This window comes from Limulus polyphemus, unplaced genomic scaffold (genome assembly GCF_000517525.1).
Source record: "Limulus polyphemus unplaced genomic scaffold, Limulus_polyphemus-2.1.2 Scaffold74, whole genome shotgun sequence".
In the NCBI taxonomy this organism is placed as follows: domain Eukaryota; kingdom Metazoa; phylum Arthropoda; class Merostomata; order Xiphosura; family Limulidae; genus Limulus; species Limulus polyphemus.
The window spans coordinates 961,174-982,868 of record NW_013665684.1 but is presented as its reverse complement, the minus strand read 5'-3'; the positions used below and the strand labels follow the sequence as shown (position 1 = coordinate 982,868).

The 21,695-nt window shown below is 32.6% G+C and overlaps 1 protein-coding gene across 2 annotated transcripts in view; it reads right to left on the bottom strand.

Annotated features, from left to right (window-relative positions):
- LOC106466499 (neuroligin-4, X-linked-like) overlaps window positions 1-21,695 on the bottom strand; it is a 79,566-nt gene that overhangs the window by 32,608 nt on the left and 25,263 nt on the right. For both annotated transcript variants that reach the window (XM_013926793.2, XM_022395053.1), the window contains exons 2-3: window positions 10,381-10,530; window positions 7,027-7,212 (exon numbers count right to left, since the gene is read on the bottom strand). In XM_013926793.2, the coding sequence (XP_013782247.2) occupies window positions 7,027-7,212; window positions 10,381-10,530 (336 nt within the window). The remainder of the gene's footprint in view (window positions 1-7,026; window positions 7,213-10,380; window positions 10,531-21,695) is intronic.

Below are 21,695 nucleotides of genomic sequence, written 5' to 3'. Positions count from 1 at the left end.
TGCCGTAGAGAGACAAACTGCCTTTAACATTTGTTCCATTTCGAAGGATTAAACTGTATTAAAAGTTATATCTGAACAATCAGATGTAGTGTAATTCAGCCAGGTCTTGGATATATCTATTTAAAAAAACAACAACGCAGAACATGAAAAATATTTATATTTAGGTTTAACTCGGTTTTTTTTCAGACACTCTTCAGTACTCGTTGTCATAAAGTAACAAGGGCCATCATGGAATTCCTTCTCAGTCCCAACACTAAGCAATCAGGTTAATGCAAGTCAGAGTACAGATTGGACTAGATAGAGACATCAGTTTGGCTTTAAATGGATTTTATATAACAGCTGCCTCAATGTTTTTCAGACAACCACAATCCAGGGAGATTTTTTCATGCTGATATCTTAAAACTCTTTTTTCATTTTTTTTCTCTCGATTGCAGACTTTCCACTAATGTCAAAGTGTTAAGTTTGCTACTTATATAGAACGAAAAACATATCTTTCCCAAAGTACGTCATTCTCGAGATCATATATATGAAATGTTTTCATCTTGACCACAAAATTAATGTCATTCCTTGTAAAGTTTAAATCTTTTAGATAGATCTAACGTTGTTTGGTAATCTAATGTCTTTTTATTCTGAAACGACATCTTGTTTTTATTGACCTCTGCTATCTAAAAAACACTAGAAAAATCAATAACAAACTACTGTAATATATTGGACCAATTCCTGTATGACTTAATCTGCCTACATTTTCGGAAGTGTTATCAACCATGCGCTGATTTCTAAAGATTACTGCGGTTCTCTGCTTTCAATCAAGATGCCAATTGTCTTATATTTTTTTGTAAAGGTAGAACTTAACGGACTTGGCTTCAGCAATGTTCAAATTCATTGCGCGAAATGTTTACTTTTTTGAAAACGTCAAAGTGCTTTCGAATAAAACGCCGTTCTATGTTCATTTCACACGTTAAAAATGACGAATTCCAGTGAATACTACAGTAGATTATATTAAACCCCGAAATATACAAAAAGTCAATTCAACTAAAAACTATTAACGCAATCAATGTGCTCCGAGCAATAAATACGGGTTTTATAACAATATTTCCAAGCGATTAGTTAGTGAAAATTTTCTAGTGATAGATTTAAAACTTCCTTAAATATTTTGGTGTCTGATCCACCAGATAATGTTCAATTATAAAAACCTGTAAAACTGAAGTTACCTTTAAGTTTGTTTAAGTTAACTTTAAGTTAACTATCAGAATGATTGCTTACAATCGCTTCGTTTGAAGAAGCTACTCATGTTGATGATTTGCTTCTTGCATGCGAAAAATCCCATTTTACTGAGAGTTTGTTTGTTTGTTTTGAATTTCGCGCAAAGCTACACGAGGGCTATCTGCGCTAGCCGTCCCTAATTTAGCAGTGTAAGACTAGATAGAATACTTAACACTGACAATAATAATAACTTTCCTTTCGAGTATAACAATAATTATATTCCTTTGTATGACAGTTAATACTTAACACTGACAATAATAATAACTTTCCTTTCGAGTATAACAACAATTATATTCCTTTGTATGACAGTTAATACTTAACACTGACAATAATAATAACCTTCCTTTCCAGTATAACAACAATTATATTCCTTTGTATGACAGTTAATACTTAACACTGATTGCAAATGAATATATAGTGAAGGCTATATTTTTGGTCACCGATATTTATCAGCTTGTCAAAAATTTAGTAGAAATATTAACATACTAAAAAGTAAGTGTTAGTGTTGACTATAAAATCATGAAAGTACCGAAAAAGCTCAATATTTCTTAATATACAAGAAACCTGCAATAACCTAATACTGGAGTTTTGCGACTTAAACTTTCCAGGTAAGGCCGGTAAGAATAAACAAAATGATGATTAAAAACGGAATATCGGATTGTTTCGCTTTTGTGAGGTATCATCTCAAGATACGTACTTGCTAAGATATACAGGAGAATACAGCTTAAAGATAATAATGCATCAAGTTGTTGTTTTTTAAAATTAGTTTAGCTTTATAAGTGTGGTTAGCGTTTTTAGCTAATAGATGGCTTACATGGGTAAATTAAATTATTTTGATAAAAAGTTTTGGTTTTGCCACCGTTTACTTTTTGATAATTTAAGTAATTGACTGTTTGTTACTGGTTATAGTAACGTACTTTTGCCATCTTTATTAAGTTTTAAGCGTTTCTTTCCGTGTAAGCTGCCATTACGGTTTATTTTCGAGAACCCACTTCTAAGAATATTCTATATTTCATTAATGTGTCAAAGATTATATATATCTTTAGCGAGCGATATCGTAAAATTATCACACATAAACTTGTTCATTAGTTTCAGATCTTGTGAAATAATAGATTTCAACTGTACTTGAAGACGTAAACAATAAAAGTACTGGACTATCATAATTAATTTGCTTTAGCATTTGTCAAGTATAAAATACTGATATAGATATTGAACTGTATGACGATATTGAAGCATTTTGTATCTGATCATATTCAAATTTTAATCTTCAAACTCAGGTAAAAGAATATTGAATATTCAAATATTGAATTACTTTCTCTATTAGCATTTTAATGCTTCAGTTAAGAAAACTTAACACTTCTCAGATTTGATAAGAGACTAAAGTAGGTTAGTTTTCCTTTTTAATTCGATCTACAAACGTACAGATTATAATAATTAGTCTTTCTTAAATATGAATGTTTTTTTTTACACATCGACATGCTCGTTAACAATTAAATATTGTATTGAGGTTATAAAGAATTCTTGATGTAACTTTAAGTAAATTTAAACTGTTTTTATTTTTGTTTTAATCGTAACTGAACTATATTTTTTATGAATCCATAATAGTATTCAAAAATAGCACATTTTAAGTTGTATATTCACTATTTTACTATAAGATTCAGAGATATACGGTTTTCGTACATATATGCTATTCTGAGAGATTCTGAATCGCGATCACACTGTAGCAAATGATCCCATTTTCTATGATATTATGGAAATTCTGGAGATAATATTCATCGTTTTTTACGCTTTTATTATTATCTGGTATGGTGAACTCCTATTATGCCTATATCTCGACGTTTTAGGTTTTAATTTATTGTTTGTTTGTTTCAAGATGCAAGTCTTATTTGTATTTAATAATTAATATTTGATTCACTATTTTCCGATGAATAATGACATTTGAGTACATTCACTATATTTGTTTAATATAATAGGAAAAACCCTATTCATCTGATTGTCTTAAGTTTCCGGTCCCTTGAGTCACAGTTACTTTCAAACTTTTGAGCTTGATAAGCCTTTTCGATGCATTTTTCACAGACTGCGTGCCATATAGTATTAGGAAATCAGATGGTTTAGGTTCCAGACGAGGTGCTACCAAATACGTATTGCACTTTAAGCTGTAGGTAGGTTATAAGAATTTCAGTCAACCCCGCTATTTCGTTAAGAATGGCCGCTTTAAATTACGGGCGTCGTCGATTGATTGTCTTTCTTGAGAGTCTCTGTCCTAACGGTTTAGTCTTTTGTGTGCATAAAGTGTCTACCGGGTGTTAGCACCTTGTGTACATAAGGTGTCTATCAGCTGAACAAACAAACACACGTATATGATTGTTTTATTACCTAGTAATTCCATTTTCTTTTGTAGCATGCAAATCTGGGCTTTATATATATATATATCCTGTCATGAACAGGATAGTGGTACATAATAGGGATCGTAAAGGAATTTGCTCAAAACTCTAATAGAACATTCGGGCAAAATTTTTTAGATATTTTTGACGTATTTGGTATATTTGAAAAGGCAGCTTTTCTACTGGTAAAATTTTATACGTGCTTAGTGAGGGTTGTGTCCTTCTCTAGGCATATATATGCCCATTGCTTTGCATTAAAAAGCCAACATACAAGATAATTAAAAACTAAGAATTGAAAATCTACAAATAGGGATAGCAAAAAGTAAGCATACAAGGCTGGAGATCTACTGCTGACAGTTTGCTCAAGCTACAAATCCCTGTTATGAATCCACTATAGAATTATTGAAAGTGATACCTACTGTAGTGTGGGATTGCACAGGAATTTTGAAAAAAAACAACAACAGAAAAATAACGAGAAAGCAGTTTTAAACCTAATTCGACCTCCTTAATTTTGTCGTGTTGCGAAATGTACTAAGTTCTTCACTTTACACCATAAACAAATACGGTGTTTTCCTAGCGTGCGCGTTAGTTGGAAACTACAACTCGTGCATGGAAACTGCTATGTGAAATGTTTCCGATTTTGCTGTTGCATATTGTTATTCGAATCGTTACTCGAGTTTGCTGTCTCTACGTGGATTTCTGCGACTATATTTCAGCACGTTTTTAACACTGGACGATTACCATAGTATATTTCCCTACTCAGATGACGATTTCGATTATTTCTACAGTTTCTTATACTTAGCTGGAATTGTGAGTGCGTATTCGGTATTTATTACCATTGCATATAGCACTATTTCATATTGCTATTACTATTTTGAAATAGTTGGTCTTACGGTAGTGGTTGTAAATGATGGCGATAATTGGCGACTTACGCAAAGTGTGTTGCTGTTGTCTGTTTTGCATGCATTATTTGTGTCAACTTATTCTAGCAAACACTTGTGCACAGCAGACTGTTGAAGAACATACAATAGACTTACAAGGTAAGCATTTTATTGCGTCTGTTTACATTGTATTAATCTGTGTTGTATTAACTTAGAAGTAACATTATTCCATTCTGATGAGATTGCTTTGTTGCTGCTCGTCTTTTGTTACATTACACTGTGACATTGATGGGAACCGGTCATTCAATGTACGATGATGCAATCTTTGCTTTAAGATGGTCCTTTGAAAGCAACTTTACATTTTGTTTGTTGTAGTTGCATACCAGTACATGTGTTTATTCTTTGTTGTACATTTGTTATTTATTTTAAATATGTTCAGTGTGGTAGTTGGTTATGCAAGTATGTAGCTTAAAATTTATTCTCCATAAATGGATATCAAAAACTTAAGAAACAAGATCAGTAAAAATTGTTAATTTAAAAAGGGGAAATATGGATTGTCCGAAAAGTACAGAAAGTTCAACCAAAATGTAAATATTATACTTTCAAGCTTACAACTAGGGACTTTAGCAAAATTAAACAAACAAGGCTGGAAATAGTGTCTACATTATTTTCTCAATTTATATATTCCTATTTTGACTCCACTAAAATTAATAAGTACTCTAGACATGGAGTCAAAATAGAGATTTATAGCTTGAGAAAATAATGTAGACGCCATTTCCAGGCTTGTTTGTTTACTTTTTAGAGTCCCTAGTTGCAGGCTTGAAAATATAATCTTTGCATTTTGATTTAACTTGTTTCTGTACTTTATTGACGATCCCTAATCCCCATTTTTTAAATTAACAAGTTCTACTAATCTTGTATATATAATTACTATTTTTTTTGTTTTAAGGTAAGCACATTTAGTCTTAAAAATAAATCTTTGAAGACCTCTAGACTGTAAATGTGATACGAAACAAGGTAGTTCATGTCACGTTTACCATATTATAGGATCCAACATTTCTACTCATATCAAATCTTTAAATATCTCTAGATTGTGAATGTGTTGTAAAACCTGGTAGTTTACCAAGTTTTAAGGTCCATCATATTTACTCACAATCAAAAGTACCCGTCCCCAGAGACGGGAAAGTTTAAGTTAATCTATCAATTTAAATTATTTCATGGGTTTTAAAGAGGTTAATTGTGTTGCTCTCTTGGTTTCACTCAGAGCCAAAGCTCTGAGCTACTTACACCGCCCACCGCGAAAAGTAATTGTTGAGCATTCCAGTCATACTAAAGGCCGTTCAACAATAAAAACATTTTTATTCTTTAAGTTACGTCAAATTTTGAAATGTGAATGATAGTGTGATTAATTCCTAACCATTTAGTGTAGAATATCCTGCTTGCGAAATAAAATTTGGCGTCAACATTATTCATGCCTGATCTCCTGTCATTTCAAAAGTGAATGTTGAGCATTGCCTGTGTGCGCAGCTTTTCAAACGGGAGGCAGCGAATGCTCGGACAGACACCACGCTTCGCATTGTATATAAGATTTTTAATCTTTAAACACCTCTAGATTGTAAATGTGATGCGAAACACGGTAGTTAGCCATGTTTTAGGATCCAACATATCTATTCAAACTTACCTACTCTAGTAGTTAACCATAGTAACGCCAAGTCAATTATGTTAAAGCTGGATGAAAAGAGCGTCAATAGCCCAGAATGACACTTAACCTTGTATACACTGGACAGCACATTTTGATAAGAAGATTTAATAAGAAAAATAAAATATCATTTTAAACCTAGTGTTTTAGTATTTGTTCTAATTTTTGTTCACAGATGTTTGTCAACCTCAGAAAAAGCCTATTTTTATAGTATGGTAAATCAAAGAGAAGAAAGTAGAATATGAGGATTCGGTCAACTGTTACCTAACAGTTTCTTCTTTTAAAACGAAAACTTTTCATTTCTGTTTATATTTATGATCGTACCTTAGAACAATAACAACGAAAAGAATATCAAATAAATTTTTTATTCCGAGAATTGTTTAATTTCGAAGTCTAAGTTCAAGAGAGGTCCAGTTCAATCTACATTTTCATCAACGTGTGTTATTGGGTTATACTAGTTTCTGATAATTCCACTTCTCATCAATAACCATGAACAAAAGTTAACCAAAGAGAGATAAGCTGGACCTATATCATAGTGAAAAGTATCATCCATATTGTTGGTGTGAACGTGCTTTCGAGAGTAAACAGTTTTTGGGAATACTAAGTTTATTTATCATACCTGCTATTGTGCAGCTATATAATGTGAGGAACTGAATAGTGGCCAATGTCACTTTTTCTTCCCTTCACCTATCCAGTGTATAGGTTTTTTTCATAGTGACTACAAAGAAGGTTCACACCAACAATGTGGTTAACAGTGAAAACAACGATGGTAAAGGTTAAATGTAAAAATCAGACATACCTTTCGCCATGGGAGTTATCATCAAGATATTAGCACAAGCAGCTCCTTGGCCATGACCAAATATTGTCACACTATGACGATCTCCACCAAACCCATCAATGTTTTCTTGTATCCAATGTAAAGCTGCAACTTGGTCCATGAGGCCATAGTTTCCCCGTGCAGAGCCCTCTGTTGACGGGAAGAAACCTAAAGACGAATAACCATTTCTCTTTAGTGACCATTTGGAGTTAATCTAGTATTTGAGTCATACCTTCAAATCAGAACATTTGTGATTTTACGAAATATTTTCACTTCACCACCAATTTATCATTCTATAAATCCCGTCGATGTGTAGGAGGATTAAATGAAATGATTATGGTACCCGAAAATCAAAATAATATTTGATATCATTATAATCTCTAACCCCACCAATTTATCTCTCTATAAATCCCGTCGATGTGTAGGAGGATTAAACGAAATGATTATGGTACCCAAAAATAAAATAATATTTGATATTATTATTATCTCTAGCACCACCAATTTATCTTTCTATAAATCCCGTCGATGTGTAGGAGGATTAAACGAAATGATTATGGTACCCAAAAATAAAATAATATTTGATAATATTATTATCTCTAACCCCACCAATTTATCTCTCTATAAATCCCGTCGATGTGTAGGAGGATTAAACGAAATGATTATGGTACCCGAAAACAAAATAATATTTGATGTTATTAAGATGTTTCACTAAATGACAAGCCTAGAGGTTAAAGGGTGCTTGGACTGTGATCAGAGGGTTCAAGGTTTATGGCCAGTAACCGCAATAAAAGCATCTTGTTTTTTGGTATCGTGGGTGTACTAAAAGAGTGACAACTAAATCCCACTATTCGGTTAAACAAGAGATAGCACAAGCGTTAGATTCGTATATTGTTAACTTCCTTCTAATTTATAAGTTAAAACAATAGTGACTGTTTTGCCTATATACATAGCCCTTTGTTTAATTTCGCATCGAAATTATGAGACAAAGTTCTGAAATAATTAAATGGCAAATTCAATGAAAGTAGGACAATTCTATGATATTATCCATTTATTAACCAATGCGTATTTCTATTAATCAATCAATATTTAGTAATTAAATAAGTTATTGTAATATCCAAAAATAAGAAAAATCTTTCATATTATTAGATTATTGAAACAAATTCGATAAACGGATATATTTAATTGTGAAACAAGATGAACTACGTAGACTAAAACACTTTTATTCTCAATGCAACAATGTAATCAATAAACAAAACAATAAAACATATACTTAAATATATATTTAGGTTTTGAAACATATGTGAGTGAATTAACGATGATGAGAAAAAAAGGGATTTATGGTAATCTGTACACCATAATAACCTTGGTCACCAAGAAATTGATCTAAAAAAATACGATGTTAATGTCTGAATTACATAAAGAACGGAAAGGACAGGAAATAGAATGTTAATGATTAAAGTAATTAAATAGGCAGGTGGTTAGGGCGCTCGACTTGCAATCTGAGGGTCGCTGGTTCGAATCCCTGTTCCACCAAACATACTCACCCTTTCAGCCGTGGGAGCGTTATAATGTGACGCTCAATACCACTATTTGTTGGTAAAAGAGTAACCCAAGAGTTGGCGGTGGGTGGTGATGACTAACTGCTTTTCCTCTAGCCTTTCACTGCTAAATCAGGGACGGATAACGCAGATAGCCCTCGTGAAACATAGTCTTGCTACAATATTTCGCACGGAGTATCCTTGACCACGTGTAATGTGCGCCATTTGAGTCATGGAAGGCATGTGTGGATCACACTACTACTACTGGACATAATATAACTGGTTGTACCTTTATAGGCAGTATACTGGTGCGACACTTTCCGATTGGTTGAATTATAAACATTCATAGAGTACACTATCAACACGCAACTGTACTGCTAATTTTCACAAGATAGAGGAGTGGCACTTCTGTATTATATGCCTTTCACACACGATTTCCTCGTCGTTTCCGTATTTATTACCACTACCATATGCCCAAAAGAAGATTCATTGTGTACTTATAAAAATCTTATCGATAGTGAGTGGATCGGTGACAAATTCTACTTCAATATTTTTACATCTAGAGGCGACCATAACACTTCAGTCATGAAGTAAAAAGAGAGAAAAAAATAAACATATTCATGTTTACTAACTTTCACTAGAGACTCGTAATAGATATCCGTTTTATATCTCTGAGTTAGTCATAATGAGTGATGAAATTTACTCCCATCGATCGAACTTCTATATTGGTTTCACTTCCCACATTTTTCAGAACTACATAAAAAATATTTCATGGATTTTTTCATATTCCATTGTGAGATATTTCACAATTATAACCACTTTAATAATACTAATAAATTATAATTACTATATAAAATTATAACCTTTAAGTATATAGTTCTTTCTAGTTTCTTCTTCTTCTTTGGATTTGAAAATATTTCAACACCCTAAAGTTTAGTTAACATATTAGGTATTCTAATCTTACATAATTATTTATAGGGTTTAATAGATTATTAGTATTCGCCAGTCTTACGTCTTTTATATTGTCTAATGGCTCTTTAGTGTTCACAGTTCTTCTTTCATAGTACCTTATGGATTGTTAGTATTCGCTAGTCTTACTACTTATTTAGTGTCCAGTAGCTTGTTAGTACTCGAGAGTCTTAACTCTTCTAGAGTATTATTTAACGGGTTTTTAGTATCCTATAAGTTTACTTCGTCCATCGTATGTTGTTGCTTATTAGTTGTCACCGATCTTTACTACCCTTTTTTTAGTGTCCTATGGTTTGTTGATATTGATCAGGTTTAGTCACCGATCTTTACTACCTTTTTTTAGTGTCATATGGTTTGTTGATATTGATCAGATTTATACCCTTTGTGTAAAAATAGAAGTATAGAATAATTTTTGATATTTTGTTTGAACATCTTTAATATTAAAAATCATTAGCTCATTTTGGATAACAAAGAGTATACAATAACAGTTGAGAACTGTCGTTTCTAGTCACACCGGTCATTATAGTCACTATCGGCTACATCTAAGAATGTGACCACATGGGGAATTTTGTATTTTAGGGTTTTATTTTTATTTATTTTATTTTGTATTTTCAATATCTTTCTCTTTCGTCAGCATAAATTACACCACATTTTCAACATTTTGTAGAATCAAGGTCATACTAAACTAAAGTGCTAGACCTTAGAAATCTAAAAATAGTTCTAATAAGCAAAGAAAAGGTTATATCGAATCTGACTTTTAATCGGTTATTAATATTAACGAATGTTTTTTTTTTTACGATTTCGTTTAACGTCATTTGATTTGGCTTACCTAATATTCCTAATCTGAAATTAACGGTAACCACAACTACGTTACCATAGCTGGCCAAGACACTTCCGTCGTAAGGATTCCCAGAGTTCCAGAAATAGGATTCTCCATGTATATAGACCATCACAGGTAACCTTATAGGTTCTCTGGCAGCTAAAGAGGCAAAATAAAGTAAATATTTTTGAATGAAAAACTATACAGACATGTAAAAAAACGTCACACTTAGTCAGTTACTATAATATATCTATGTGTGTATAGAGTTAGGAACGAGGAAAATATTGTATTTGTAACCTTCTGGTGGGCAACAAAAAAATGTATAGTTACGTTTTGAGTGAGAAGAGAGAAGAAGATGAAGAGGAAGATTTTATGGGTAAATAAAATATCTATGGAGTAAGCTGAACTTTTAATTTTTGGAAATTAAAACTTTCAACCTGAACGGTCCTTTATGCGCACGTGGGCTAAAACAAGATTAAAAGCCCCAAGGATTCAGACATAGTCGTCCAGTATTTTGCGCTACTGACCAGAAGAAAGTCATACAATCAGCAGCACCCGCTACCATAAGGATTCTAGTATGAGAAAATATTACTGCACGTGGTCAGATAAGGCTCTATTTAGGTACATAGGGATATTCGGACATTGTAATTTTGTCAATTCAAACAGTCTTAGACAAATATTTTGTTTGTTTGATGGTTACCATAGTTACTCAATGGCTGATAACAGGCTGCATAGCAACGGCCTCACTGTTATATCAATATTTAGAATATGTATACTAAAATATAATTTTTATTAATAACCATCTTATAAAAGTAAGCCAAGACACAAAAGCGGTATAAACAGTTCTTTTTAATGCTTTGAGTTACAATGTATCAGTTCTTGGCAGTTAAGTTAAACAATCTATTATGGTAATTTCATAAATGGCCCGGCATGGTTAGGGCGCTCGACTCGCAATCTGATGGTCGCGGGTTAGAATACCCGTACCACCAAACTTGCTTGCCCTTTCAGTCGTGGGGGCGTTATAATGTGACGGTCAATCCCACTATTCATTGTTAAAAGTGTAGCCCAAGAGTTGGCTGTGGGTGGTGACGACTAGCTGCTTTCCCTTTAGCTTATAACTTCCAAATTAGGGATGACTAGCGCAGATAGCCCTCGTGTAGCGAAATTCAAAACAAATAAATAAATAATTTCAAAAACCACTTACCATACATAAATATTTTGTTACGACACGCTGGATATCAGCCCTATCTATATATTGTACTTGTCCCTCACATTAAAAAAGACTACAATAGTAATAACGTGTTTAGACTTTGATGAATTAATATTTCTATGATTCAATACAACTGGCTTTGCATAACTATTAAGTCAATGCATTATAAAATTGACTTGGTGAATTTGCATTTTTTTCTTGGAGAAGTAACGAAACAATTCTCTGCGTGCCTTTTCATCCCGAGGTAGAGTTTTCTGGTTATCTATTTATGAGAAACACGTTTTGCGCTACTGTGCATTGTGAGTGAATAGAGTTTCTTCTATTCCAAACTCAACTTTCAGCTTGTCAAGTTTGATATTCAGTGGAAACACGACCAATTGTGACAAACTTTGTGAGGTTTTAGCATCAGTAGAATACCCCTAATCTAGATTTTGATGAGTTCAGTTTGAAATATTTGCACGGGTTTACGAGATTTTTCACTTGTATCTTTCTGACATAGAATACAAATGTCTCACTTGGTACTATGACCTGTTGTTTCTGCTTCTAGGCTTGAATTGGGTTTTGATCCATCGTACAACCCATGTTTTTCATTTGACATTTTTACTGCAATCAAAGTATACACGTAATTGAAATGATGCAACATCAAATCTAACAACCATTCATTATGCATACAAATCAATCCAGTCGGTTTCATACCTTGTATTATCAAATAAAGAGTGAGAATTAGAATCTATAAAGATATTTACATACTTCTTCACAGGCAGTCCTTGAAAAATGTAGTAATCCTACAGCAAGCATCAGACGTATCACCATCCAACATCGATGCAGTTAGAAAAAACGTTGCAAAAATTCAATATCAACTTGTTTTGCAAATAGTTATTTGATTCTAATTTAAGAGGTCAGATTTTATTACATTTGAATGCAATTTAATAATTTAAAAATGCACAACGATTTTTTTACATATTCAATAAATGCAGCCTTTCGTCTGATATAATTATGTAAATGTTTCTGATGACACATTATGACCATCAAGAAGGAATAAAATATATTTTTAGGAGGAAGGGAACATACATTAATTTGTAACATTCAGTCTTCATTTCGTAAGAAGAAAATTTTTTCTCCCAAACATTTAACTATTTCTTATCACAATAAATGCTGATTTAATTCAAGTCGTTGTTATGGTGTGTTTTAATGGAGCACTGTTACCATAGCAATGGCTAAAGTAGAGGGAAAGTTACTTTGGAGGTATCTGCAGTATAAAAAATCTAATTCTCCATATAGAAGATCTACACACTAAACATGGACCATTTTTGACTATACACAACATTGTTGTCACATACTATGTTGTTGTTTTTTAGTTAAAAAAAGGTTGCCATAGCAACACCCCGTTTCCCTGGTTTTTCAGTAGCCAGAAAATATGTGTCTTCCTCTTAAATGATAGAGCATCATTCAAAATCGTTATATGCCAAATAACATACTTATAACCAGAAGTGTACAATTCATGCCAAAATTGGCACTTACATCCTTTACTGTCACGTATCGAACGCGTCGGACCAAGTTTTTGAAGAAATGAGAACCAGAAAAAGTTCGGATTAGGAACCGCGAGGTTGATTATATTGTAAGTGCTTTAACTCTCAAAGCAGCGGCTTGTTTTTAATACTGTTCAATACTAGTGCGGTCCATTGACTGCGCCATATTTAGAACCTTTATGTCTATGCCTGTTACAGCATTCACTGTAAATAATTTATCAACTAAATTACTTGAAGAAATCACCCACTTTATATGTGAACTACACAGAGAGTCGAAGCATCAACTAATAGGATTAATTACAATAGTGCTAGTGTTTTTGTTTAAATTTTTATATATAATTCATTTGTTGCTGAGGGCCCGTAATTTACAATGTCGTGAGCCAGAAAACAGTTTGAGACGTGAGAAGTTCTGAAAAATTAATTTAGATAGCTAATGTAAATTATGGATTCCATCAATACTTGTAGGCTTAACTAACTAGGCTAGTGTGTATCGAATGTTAAAATTCTCAGGGTTTAGTTAATTGATTAGTAGGATGGAAAGCCAGGGCTTTTGAGAATTGCCAATTTTCTGGTGAATCCTGGAATTAAATTATTGCCGTACTTGTTGGAATTGAATTTTTAATTCTAGATTTTTTTATGTGTTAGAACTTGGGCAGGCTTGATATATTGGTTAGCATGTTCGGAATGCAAATCAGTAAGCTAATGGCTCGCTCTTCAATGTTGCTAAAACGCGTTCCGCACATTAGTGCCGTGGGTTTGCTATAGGAGTGAAGGTCAAATCCAAGTATACGATTTGAATATCCCCGAAAAAAGAAGGTGGGTGTTGCTGATTAACTACCTTCCCTCTTGTCTGTCAGTTCAAAATTAGGGAAGACTATCGCATTCTTGTGTAACTTTGCAAATTTCCGAAGCAAGTAAACAACCGAATGGTTGAAAGTTCCTATATTTTACGAAATGATTAAAAGGTAAACAGCGTACCAAAAACGAATTAATTGCAAAAGTTAACATATTTTCTAACCCTTTTTTTCATATTATGATGTTAATTATTTCATAAACGATAAAGATAGCTTAAATCATTTTAATGTTGTCATGGAACTCTTTCTGTTTCCAATGTTTAAAGGAAATTATTATACACGCTACGTTTAGAATTTACCTGTAATTTTTATAAAGTTTACTTCTTTTTTTTGTTGTTGTTAAGCACAAAGTTACATAATGGGCTATCCGCTAAAAATAGGTATCGATACTAGTGATGGGCACATCATTGGAGAGACTAAATGAACCAAACTGCATCAAAGATATCTCAATATATGTACTATAAATAACCAGAGACCAAATGAGCCAAATTGCATCAAAGTATGTACTTTATAATAACCAGTGCCTAAATGAACTATACTTGCATCAAAGATATCTCAATATAATATATCATAAGTACACTTTTTTACTGCAATTATATTTTGAGGGCTATTTATGTCCTATAGCATGCTTCAAGAACAGCAGAATCCTCTTCGTGTTGTCTCCAGGTGGGACAGCGGTATGTCTACGGACTTACAACGCTAAAATCCGGGTTTAAGTTCTCCTCCGTGGACACAGCATATTTTGCTCTAAAAATAAATAAACAAACACCTTGTCGTGTTTTATATGCATTGTGGAGCAACAATGACCTCAAACAAAGACATATCAAGCTCAGTTTAATTATATTATTTCTAAAAATGCCCTCCAGTGTTTCAGTAGTAATTCTGTGGACTTATAAATATCTCAATATATGTACTTTATAATAATCAAAGTATGTACTTTATAATAACCAGATACTAAATGAACCAAATTGCATCAAAGTATGTACTTTATAATAATCAGAGACTAAATGAACCAAATTGCATCAAAGATATCTCAATATATGTACTTTATAATAACCAGAGACTAAATAAACCAAATTGCATCAAAGTGCAATTTGGTTCATTTGGTCTCTGGTTATTATAAAGTACATATATTTTTACTCGTTTTATTTTGATTTAAGTTAATTGCCTAAAATTAATTTCACATAACTTATGAGAAAATCTTTTGACGCAGACAAAAAAACATCTAACCTAAATTAATGCAGTTTTCCATTGCTTTGAATGATACAATTTTTCCTTTGTTCGTTATAATTATGTTTTGTATGCTTTCTCAGATAATATAATATTTGGCTATGTAACATTTCATATTACTTAATGAATATAGAATGTTAGGTTTTACACAAATGAAATGTTGTCTACACATCTACTAAGTTCATCTAAATATTTACTCGAGTAAACCCAGTGTAAACCAAATGTATGTAATTAGTTTTCCTATTTGTAAAATAAGACCTATTCTAGTATTCCATCTCTTAAAGCGACCGGCAACACATTAACGTCAATAAAAACTTAATAAATTCTACATATACAACCATGAATAATTATTTTGAAGAGCCACGAAAACAGAAGCAGATCGAAAATGGAAAGAGAGTTGTATAAACCGTCGTTCTCTCACCGATCGATAAATTATTTGCATGGTTCGTTTCCCAAGTGATGAAGAATGTTTGATAAGCACCGAACCAGCTGCCTCAATTTATCGCCTATGGGAGGAACAATCTTTATATGTGTGTGTGTGCATATTCATGTTTCCTGTCTGTGTGGTCGTGTTTTGAGAGCAAGAAAAAAAACAGTCGTAAGAAAAAAAAATAACACAAATTGTAAAACGACAGTAGTTGGACATAACAGTGGGATTTTCAGATCTAAACGTTAAAAAATACGATTTTTTAAATTTTCCTTTTTTCTTCAGCAACAGTAGAATTTGATTACTGGAAAACTCTCTTTATACGTATGAAGAAGTGCACATCTATGTGGGAAAATGGCCCGGCATGGCCATGTGGTTAGGGCGCTCGACTCGCAATCTGAGGGTCACTGGTTCGAATCTCCGTTCCACCAAACGTACTCGCCCTTTCAGCCGTGGGGGCGTTATAATGGGACGGTCAATCCCACTATTCGTTGGTATTAGAGTATCTCAATAGTTGGCGGTGGGTGGTGATGACTAGCTACCTTCCCTCTAGTCTTTCACTGCTAAATTAGGAGCTGCTAGATCAGATAGTCCTCGTGTAGCTTTGCGCGAAATTGAAAACAAACTATGTGATAACTTGTCTTGTAGACTGTTTTTTTTAACCCTTCGTTTGCGGCTTGTGTAAATCTGTCTACTATCCCATTCGCAAAGATTCGCGAATTTATGCGGCGGGCTATTCAAAATGCTGCGCGCAAAATGCTTGCATCATATGATGTCAACCGCAGTTGTAAGGAACGGTGTTTCGTCATTAAAATGTCATTGCCAAGTCTGTTGTGACGACTTCTCGCAGTCTTTATTATATTGAAAAGCTTTAAAAGTTGTTGAATGGAACTGCTATAAAAATTGATTGTTGAGGTTATGAGAGAATAAGATGTATAAATGTGAGAGTACTAAAATTAAGATATTGGATAACAAAAAACGATATATTTCTTAAACCACAAGGTAAACGAATAATACATCTGCATTACTTATGAAAATTCACTAGAAACAACTACCCTAAATACTGTTTACACCTTACTTCCAATGATCAATTACATGGGCATGTCAACTTTTATATAAACATGTGCGCCCACTCCCAAACTTCGCCGAATTCTGTTTATGGGCTTTAATATGAAAATATCCCAAATCTAAACTTTAGTTGCTTTGAACAATCCTTTACATACTCATACCAATTTGATTTTAAATTCGTGAATCCAACCCTGAAAGTCCCCCAAACCCCTTCGGTTACCAAAAGACTTCTGAAGGTTGAAATTATATTATTACTTTAAAAGCATCTCAGATATTAGTACCACTTTTCAGGGAAATTAGTTCAGGCAAACCTAACTGCTCCAAGAACCCCTAGGCTTCTCACTTTTGGGACTCTTCATGATTGTTTGTTAACACTTTTTTCGCTTACCTTTAATGGCAAGTAGATATTCTATAAGCAAAATATCAAGACGTTTTGTCGAAGATTGTGGAAAGAGTTCAAAAGTCAATTAAGAATTGTTGTATATCATTGAGAATACTATAAAGGTAAGGCAGAGAGAGGGAAATAACATTTGGATCATAAGAAAAATCAAAACATAATTAATGTTCTATAATGTACACATACAAATATATTCTTCCATCTAATAAATTGAGGAATGAAAAACAAATCATCGTTATTAGGTACACAATAAGAGCTTTCTCGAAGATTCACGGTATACAAATTAAAAGCATTCGTTCGGAGACAATTGTCTTATAAATTCATCCATCAAAGTTATATTAACTTATTATGTTTAATATGACATAGGTGGCGAACTTTAATTTTACTTTTTATGATGTAATACATATAGAATTATTGAAATTAAAACAACCATTTTACATACTGAGACTGCCAAACGGCAATCAAGATGGCGACGTCCCGTGGGAGAGCCCTCTTCAAACGAAAGGTTTTCGATGGACATGAGGAATAGAATTGATCTTATATACTTGTTATCTATAGATCTCGCTTCACTTCCTGCGTTTCGCGCGACGAACTGCGCTCGTTAATAAATATCAATGGAACCTATGTAACTTTATGGGGTAATCCGTATCAAGACTCGCAATCACGTTTTATTTATTCTATGATAATAAGAATCTCATGTGATGAAAATAGAAAGTTTGATCATATTACTAACATAAATTACAGCTAAAACACTTTAAAGGGCTTCTCATATGTTAGTACCACTTTTCAGGTAAATTAGTTCATTCAAACCTAACTAGTGGCTAATGTTTGATAACGTGTGGATGGAGGTTGATAATGAGTTGTGGTTAGTGTTTGATAACGTGTGATTGGGGCTTAAAAATTAATTGTGGTCAGTGTTTGATAAAGTGTGATTGTAACTTGATAATGCGTTGTGGCTATGTTTAATAACGTGTAAATAGAGCTATTTATTGAGTTGTGGTCAGTGTTTGATAACGTGTGATTGGAGCTTAAAAATTAATTGTGGTTAGTGTTTGATAATGTGTGATGATTATAACTTGATAATGAGTTGTGGCTATTGTTTGATAACGATTCACGAGGAACATCAATATTCCTAAGTAATAGATTGTTTGTACATAGGTCATGCATCATTTTTTTTCTTCATGTAAACCTAAATGATTGCGCTGATCGAAAAGCTAACCTTTCGTGCTGTATCAGAAATGGTGTAAACAAAAAAACTAACTAAAATGTTGGATTTTAAAGTAAATATCATAAACAACTTGACATCTGTCAAAAAGTAGCAACAGCTATAATTTCAAGTTCTATTTTTGAAATTCTCATTTTAACATCACATATAAATTAAACTCAGTTAGTTGAAAATCCCAAGACATGAAACAACACATTGTATTGCTATGTAAAGGCTTTAAATCGTTTCATTGCTCTAATTATTGTTGGCATACTTATCATTATTAAAAGCAAAGTTTTAGTAATATAATTAAGTCAAATGCTTCTGAAAACTTTCATTTCAATTGTGAAACGATGTATTATGTGAAAGAATAGAGATTATATATCTAGAAAGATAAAAATGTGTACAACGACTAGAACAAGAACTTCCAAATCTAAATTAAACTCCTATCACGAATATATTGTTCTCTGTTTCCCTAGACAACGCTACCATTCAATTTGTCTCTTAAAGTTTTAGTGAACTTAACTGTTTTTATTTAAGGCACTTTTCTAATTACTTATCAGTTGTGTTTGGACAAAGACGAAGTACCATAGAAATGCTCTCAATTTGTTAAAGGCACATACTTCACAAATCTTTCGTAACCAGTAAGAAATCGTCTAAAACCTTCCAATATTAGAAGAATCTCCTATAATAAAGCTACACCTTTCGTCCAATCAGACAATGCATTATTTTTAAGTATCATGCAAACCAATTCTTTACTTTATATATATTGTTATTTTGCTATAACTGTTAATTCCAATTTTCTTCTTTTCTTATTTCTAGTCGCCTCTTTCACTCGAAAGCCAATCTAATTTATTACGGCTAATTTCAACTTCACGCTTTCTTTTCACTACGCAGTTGCATATTTTTCTTACGATATTTTACTTACTTTCCTCTTCTACAATTATTTTCTCTTTTTGCATATTATTTTATCAATTTTCTGTGTCTTTAGTTTGTTTCATTTACTGCTTATTCACACATCTAATAGATCACTTTTATTATTGCTGATATAATTTCATTTCAGTTTGAATAGAAATTTGATTATGTATTTTATAAGCTTACATCTAATTTTTATTCATGTTTTTTGATAAAATTACTGCGAGCTTTCTCACGTTATCGTCATCTTTTAGTCACTTTTTTAAACAATTTTATCTTTTTTTATGTTTTATCTAAAGTAGCAACTGACGTGAAACAACTGAAGATTAACATGTAAGTGATCTTTATGCCAATACACGTTCTAACACTGACGGAAACGCTCCAACAATCAATTAAATATTTTTAGCACTTTATGCATTCTACTTTTCAAACGTTTCCCTGAAAACATATACATTTCTCAGCGAAGATTAAGCACCAAATTCTTTTTATGGTGCAGATTATTTTGGCGTTGCTAAGTTACACAAGGTAAAGTTGTATAGCTTTATAGCTTCTACCAATCCTCATGCTTACAGACCTTTTTTTCAATAACATCCGTCAATTCATTTTATATGTTTTTAACGTAAGTAACTAAACCTTTTAAGTACTGACATATTTCGTGAAGGTTTTCAGTCATATTGTAAAACTGTCAAGGATTCGCAAAAAGGATCTTGATTATAGTTAATGGCGGGAATCTATGCCCCCCATCCTGAAAAATCAGTGAGGCGAAAGATCAATAATGAGCTCTGAAAACATTAAATGGAAGAATTCTTTAAACTTTGAATTTTATTGCCGACTTTGTCATTTCCACTTTTCAAAGGTCTACTTACATTATTGTCTTCTTCTATATTCAACCAACTTAGCTAGAGTTTCCTTTCGACTAACATTAGTAAACCATCCTACAGAGGCTTACTGAATGAAAAAAGAAACAGCGGCTTTTCATATGGAAATAAAGGCCAGCCTTCTGAATTACAATTTTTGCAATTATGATGAACTTTGGGCCTTAAAATGCGCTTTTATTTCTTCCAAAATTTGAATTAGTTTCGTTTGATAGAGATTTTATATTATTCTTCTAGACCACAAGTAGTTTCTTTTTTTTTAATATTTTGCATCAGTACTTTCAATACGTACACGGAATTTATTATAACTGAAACAGCGGCTGCATACAATGAAGAATGATCCATTCTGTGACTTCTATGTTCTATTATCGTGATGTATCCTTGCATCTTAAACTTGCTAGCTACGGCTGAAAATATGGCTATCAGCAAACGTATCCAAATGATTAAATCAATCCATTCTAATCATTAATTGATATGCTTATTAAAAATAAATTTCAGGATAATATAATCGAGTCAAAGATATTCCAAGTCTAAATTGAGCTTTTAGCACGAATATATATACCGTATTTTTCATTTTCCTAAGATATACGTTTGCATACATAAGTTACAGTGGACGTAACTGTTTTTGTTTAAGACGTTTTTAGTCGTTATCAGCTGAACATAGGGCAAAGACAAAGCGCCACAGGAACGCTGTCAAATTGTTAAAGGCACATACCTCGAAATCTTACCGAACCAGTAAAAACGTGTTTAAAACTTTGTAATATGAGATCGAATTTCCCCAACCGATCTAAAATCTCTCGTTAAGTCAGAGAAACTTACCCAGTGTGATACCCATGTGGCGAGCGGCTAGACGCTAACTGATTCCTAGCTACAATGTTATAAGTAATTTTGATAGTAACACATGCTGGCGTAATGGTATGTAAGAACACTTTATATCACTTCATTCATATTGTATAAAGATTAAACAATTATAAAAAATAAGCAATGCTGTCTAAAACTGTAAAATTTCATTATAAAGCAGTGTCATCTAAATAGATAACACATTTTCTTAAATACTATTACAACAGATAAGAAGTAAAGAAACAATTTTCCTTTAATAATATTAAATCAAATACGCAAGAAGGATGGGAGAAATCTGAAATTAAGAGCACGTGTAATCAATTTGAAATAATATGGTGTTTAAATATCTAAATATTTTATCATCATATAAATAACACTGGCTACGACGCTTTTATTGTCTTGAAATGTTCACATGTTCTACAGTAATTCCTGTACGTTGAATCCCAAAATGGTATCCATTTTTCTCCATCACATACAGATTTTTCACAAAAAGTCATAACGCAATACACAAAAGAAAAACCACAGCACGTAGCTCTGAGACTAAAAGACGTAGATTTCACACACAAAAAAATCAGGATGAATGAGGATGCATGTTCGTTTGACATCAATGTTTTTCCCTTTTCTTCAGTTTGTTTGTATTTTTGTTAACATAATAATAAATAATATATATTGTGATAAACGAAATAATAACTTCATTTAAGTACGAGTTTTTTTTTTCTTGTCGATTTGTAAAAAATCCTTACGTGATAGAAAAAATGAATATTATTTTCGAAAT